This window comes from Cariama cristata, unplaced genomic scaffold (assembly GCF_000690535.1).
Source record: "Cariama cristata isolate BGI_N322 unplaced genomic scaffold, ASM69053v1 scaffold21017, whole genome shotgun sequence".
Lineage (NCBI taxonomy): Eukaryota > Metazoa > Chordata > Aves > Cariamiformes > Cariamidae > Cariama > Cariama cristata.
Genome location: NW_009625201.1, coordinates 22,819 through 26,721, shown reverse-complemented (window position 1 = coordinate 26,721; position 3,903 = coordinate 22,819). Strand labels below are relative to the sequence as shown.

Below are 3,903 nucleotides of genomic sequence, written 5' to 3'. Positions count from 1 at the left end.
ACCTAGGGTAAAGAGATTTCTTTAACAGAAGCTTTCAACAAAGTTATCCCATAGGCACGTACATACAGGTTGTTACTGGTCACACTCAAATGTATAGAGCACACAAATAACACCACAAGTTCTTACCTGTAAGAGCAGGGTGTCCTTGAGGGACACCTCTTCAAGTTTTAGTGCAGTCAGAATTATTTCAAGCCCTTTGATGTGATCTATTACATTAGAAGTTAACGTCTGTAGTTCAGTGACATAATCCATAAAATGTGTAAATACAGGTGGCTATAAAAACAAATACATATTTTTAATTTATAAACACATATTAATGCCTATTCAAATGACTATTCTCTATGACAACTCACTTTGTAACGTCTATCATTTTATTCTTTCCCCCAATGCTAAGCTACAATCTACCTACCCAGATCAACACTACCAGTTAACAATTTTACTGTAGGGCATTCAAGGCAGGAAGGCCTGTGACACTCTAAACTGTGTTTCCTATTAAAAAGCTGTCACATGATGTCAGAGAGAGGGCACAGCACCATTTGATTTTAAATAGCAGTTTCAAAAATTAGTACCGAGTAATCTCTAACCCACATCAGCCTCTACAAGGCAAAGTTTATGAAAAACAGTTTATTAACATGTTATCTATCCTGATTTTTTCTTTCCGTACAAATATGCTCTTGGATTGGGGGTGGAAGGAGAAAAGAAAGGAATATTGTCTCTACCATAGCTACACTGCTTTCTTTTTTTTTCTTCTTCTTTTTTTGCAGGTTGGATTTAAAAGGTCGGAGGACACTGTCACAGTAACTTGATACCCACAGGGCAATGGAGATCGTCTGGAAAAAAAGGTACAAATTATGTTCCAAGTTGCATTTACAGGAGGCTTCTAAACTCCTTTTAGTGTTCCTACTGATAAGACTCAAGAGTAGTTAGAACACGCAACAAAATCTGCTTTCATGACTGAGTGAGATCAAAGAACTTTCACCACGTTTTAGTCTCAACATTTCTACCCTAAAGTACTCCAAAGTTTCTAGTTTCCAAAGAAAAAAAAAAAATACCTCAACAAAGAAGACTAGGTTTTCTAACAGGTTTGGATGAGTTTTCAAGGTGCCGTCTCTGACTTCAATTAAGTCACCTTTACATTTATTGAACAAGTCTGAAAAGCAAGAAGAAAAGCCTTATTCAACACACACAGATGAACTTAAATGCGTATTTTCTGTACAGTATGTAACTCAGTGTAGTGTGCAAAGCTGTCAAAGGATTACCACTAAGCAGTTAATTATAAATTTGTCCAAAGCCTCTTGAGAAGGTCCAGCTTTGAAGTTTCTTCTGAATTTTATTTCATTACAAACAGTATATCCACACCATTTATTAGCACACCTGGACCAAGTAGCAGGGAGACAACAGTTGCTAAGACTAGGCTGCAAGGTAGCAAAATGATGAGACATAACAACATTCTGTGGCATGCAACAGCTTCACCATCAGACAAGCCAAAGGGAATCTCAGCCTTGTTCTCAAATATCTTTCAAATGGGTCTGCAGATGCATTAACACACTCCCCACAATTGCAGCACACTCAGCGGTACATCCTCAGAGCACCATGAAGCAATACCTTAGCTACCAGTGTTTATTCTTGAGTTACCATTTACCTGTCAGTCGTTCTACTAAAGACTTCAAACTATTCCCTATCCTCTCCTGGATTTCTGCTGAATCTTCTGAAAAAAAAAAAAATTTATCAACTACAAGTTTGTGTATTTTCCGCTTCCAGAAAACCAAGAAGCATTCACATGTAATTTAGTGTTAGCAGTCAAAAGCAAATGCAACTGCTTTCAAAGAGGATCCAGTATTACAACAACATATACTGTACAAAAATGAAGACTCACATGTAACATTAAATTAAGGCATCATCTCCCAGATAATTTACTGTCATTCAAAAAATTAACACACAAGTATCAGTTTGGGTCCACATCATCCAATGCCTAGTAGTTTTCAAACTAAATGGAGACACATCTTGCTCCCTCCCACCACACGTCATGACAATCTGGTTAAACCCCTGCCCCTCAAACACTTACCTAAGCCATTGGTATCTAGTTCATAAATATCACTAACAAGATAAAACAAGCTAGTCTGGCATTGACAGCTGCCATTACTGAAGAAGCCAGCCATTCGGGTAGGAGGAGGGCCAAGGACAGGATACTAGGCAAGAAGCAAAGAAAAAGATAAAGGTGTTGCAGCTTTTCCTTATCCAGAACACAGTGTTTGTCTCTGGCACACCTCTCAGTCAGATTCATACACTACAAACTCAGGGTCAGTTAAGTGCATTCTGCAGCCTGCTGGACGTTACAAGATGCATTCAGTTTCTCTGCTTGCATTCGCGTTCATTTAATATTTGGGGATAGCTTTTTCCTTAACAGGTACCTGAATTTTTTGTTCTAGAAACTTCTTCCCTGAATCCACTGCTGCTTCTAGCTGCTGAAGCAGGGATCGAATTGTATCAATCTTGGATGAGACGCCGTTCTCTGCAGTCTTTTCAGAGTTCTTTGGTTGAATAGCGTGACTAAGAGTTGGGAGTCCGCTTACTAGCCTTAAAGTTAAAGACCGGATTCGCAACCACATGGTTTCTTCCTCCAGTGAGAGTTTCCTATGTTCTTCAGAAATGTCCCTAGAGAAAGGCACCAGATGTTTTCAGGCAAATGCTTAAACTTTGCAAAGCAGTAACCTTCACTCAGGTACAAAAGCCTACCCAAAGTTATCGAATACTGTATGAAGAGGAAGGAACGGCCAGAAATTGAGAAAACTGTATCAATATGTAAAAAGGCAGCACTGCTAGAATTAATGAATGATGCTTGTTAAGTTTGCAGTTAGCCAGCCTAGAGAACATTTAAACATTGCAGTTGCCGTGAAAGGATTTTCTTTGCCATCTGTGCTGTAAGGAAAAGGTGTGACTCTACAGCTGAGGATATTTCTACTCACCTGTCTTTTGGATCCCAGCTAAACAAGACCGTTAGGTCTCTGTTGTCACGCAAATCTTTCCACGGAATGTCATCGTCCTCTGGGCTCAGACTCATGGACTTTATACTTTCTTCTAAACTGGTTGATCTGTATGCAAGAACAAGCAACATTAAATCAAACCTTTGATCACTGGAAATAGAAAACATAGCTCAATAACAGACCACATTCTCTCCAGTCTCCAACTCTTCTGATGTCAGAAATGTTTCACATACACGGTACCGACAAGGACACTGAAGGGGAGAGCAAATTAGAAGCAGAGAGACATAGCTCACAGGTTTCTGCCAAAGAGCTGCAAGTGCCACTCACCAAGGTCTCACTTGGCCAGTGTTCTGTCTACGCATAAATCCCCCAATTCTGTCACGTGCAAGGTGCTGCACTCGCTGCTGTACTTACATATTTGCTTCAAGTAAGAGGTCTAATAACATCCGTTCTGTGCGAACTTGCGCAAAGTGAAGGGAAGAGTTCAGCCTGTTTCTAAAAGCAATGAATTCCGGGATCTTCTCAAACGCACCGTACTTGTAGGCTTGAATGATATATTCTGAGGTCTGGAACAAAACACACACCGTCTCTGTATTAGTTACTTCCATAAACTCAAAATAACCAGAGTTTAACAAGGGCACTGCCAAGAAATTGCATTTCTGTGGTTTTCGTTAACCCAGAGGTACAGAATCTGGCAAATACTCAGTCCCTGGGAGAAGCTCGCACTTTTGCTTGTCCAAGTCACCCCAGCAGTTTTGCTACTTTAATTTGAGAATGGCCAGATGCTCCATCGGGCAGCGTGATTTAATAACCAAACCGACACTAGGAAAACATCACATTGCTGTTGCCACTGAGACTGAAAAATACTTAGAGGGGAGAGATGATTTTGGAAGGCTTTCTCCTCCCCATCCTGCCGCCC

The 3,903-nt window shown here is 40.2% G+C and overlaps 1 protein-coding gene across 1 annotated transcript in view; it reads right to left on the bottom strand.

The window, feature by feature from the left end:
- Positions 1–72: 72 nt before the first annotated feature.
- NAA25 (N(alpha)-acetyltransferase 25, NatB auxiliary subunit) overlaps positions 73–3,903 on the bottom strand; it is a 23,826-nt gene continuing 19,995 nt past the window's right edge. The window contains exons 15-22 of the mRNA XM_009703527.1: positions 3,399–3,550; positions 2,967–3,092; positions 2,412–2,655; positions 2,066–2,189; positions 1,643–1,708; positions 1,053–1,150; positions 720–830; positions 73–273 (exon numbers count right to left, since the gene is read on the bottom strand). Coding sequence (XP_009701829.1) covers positions 73–273; positions 720–830; positions 1,053–1,150; positions 1,643–1,708; positions 2,066–2,189; positions 2,412–2,655; positions 2,967–3,092; positions 3,399–3,550 — 1,122 coding nt within the window. The remainder of the gene's footprint in view (positions 274–719; positions 831–1,052; positions 1,151–1,642; positions 1,709–2,065; positions 2,190–2,411; positions 2,656–2,966; positions 3,093–3,398; positions 3,551–3,903) is intronic.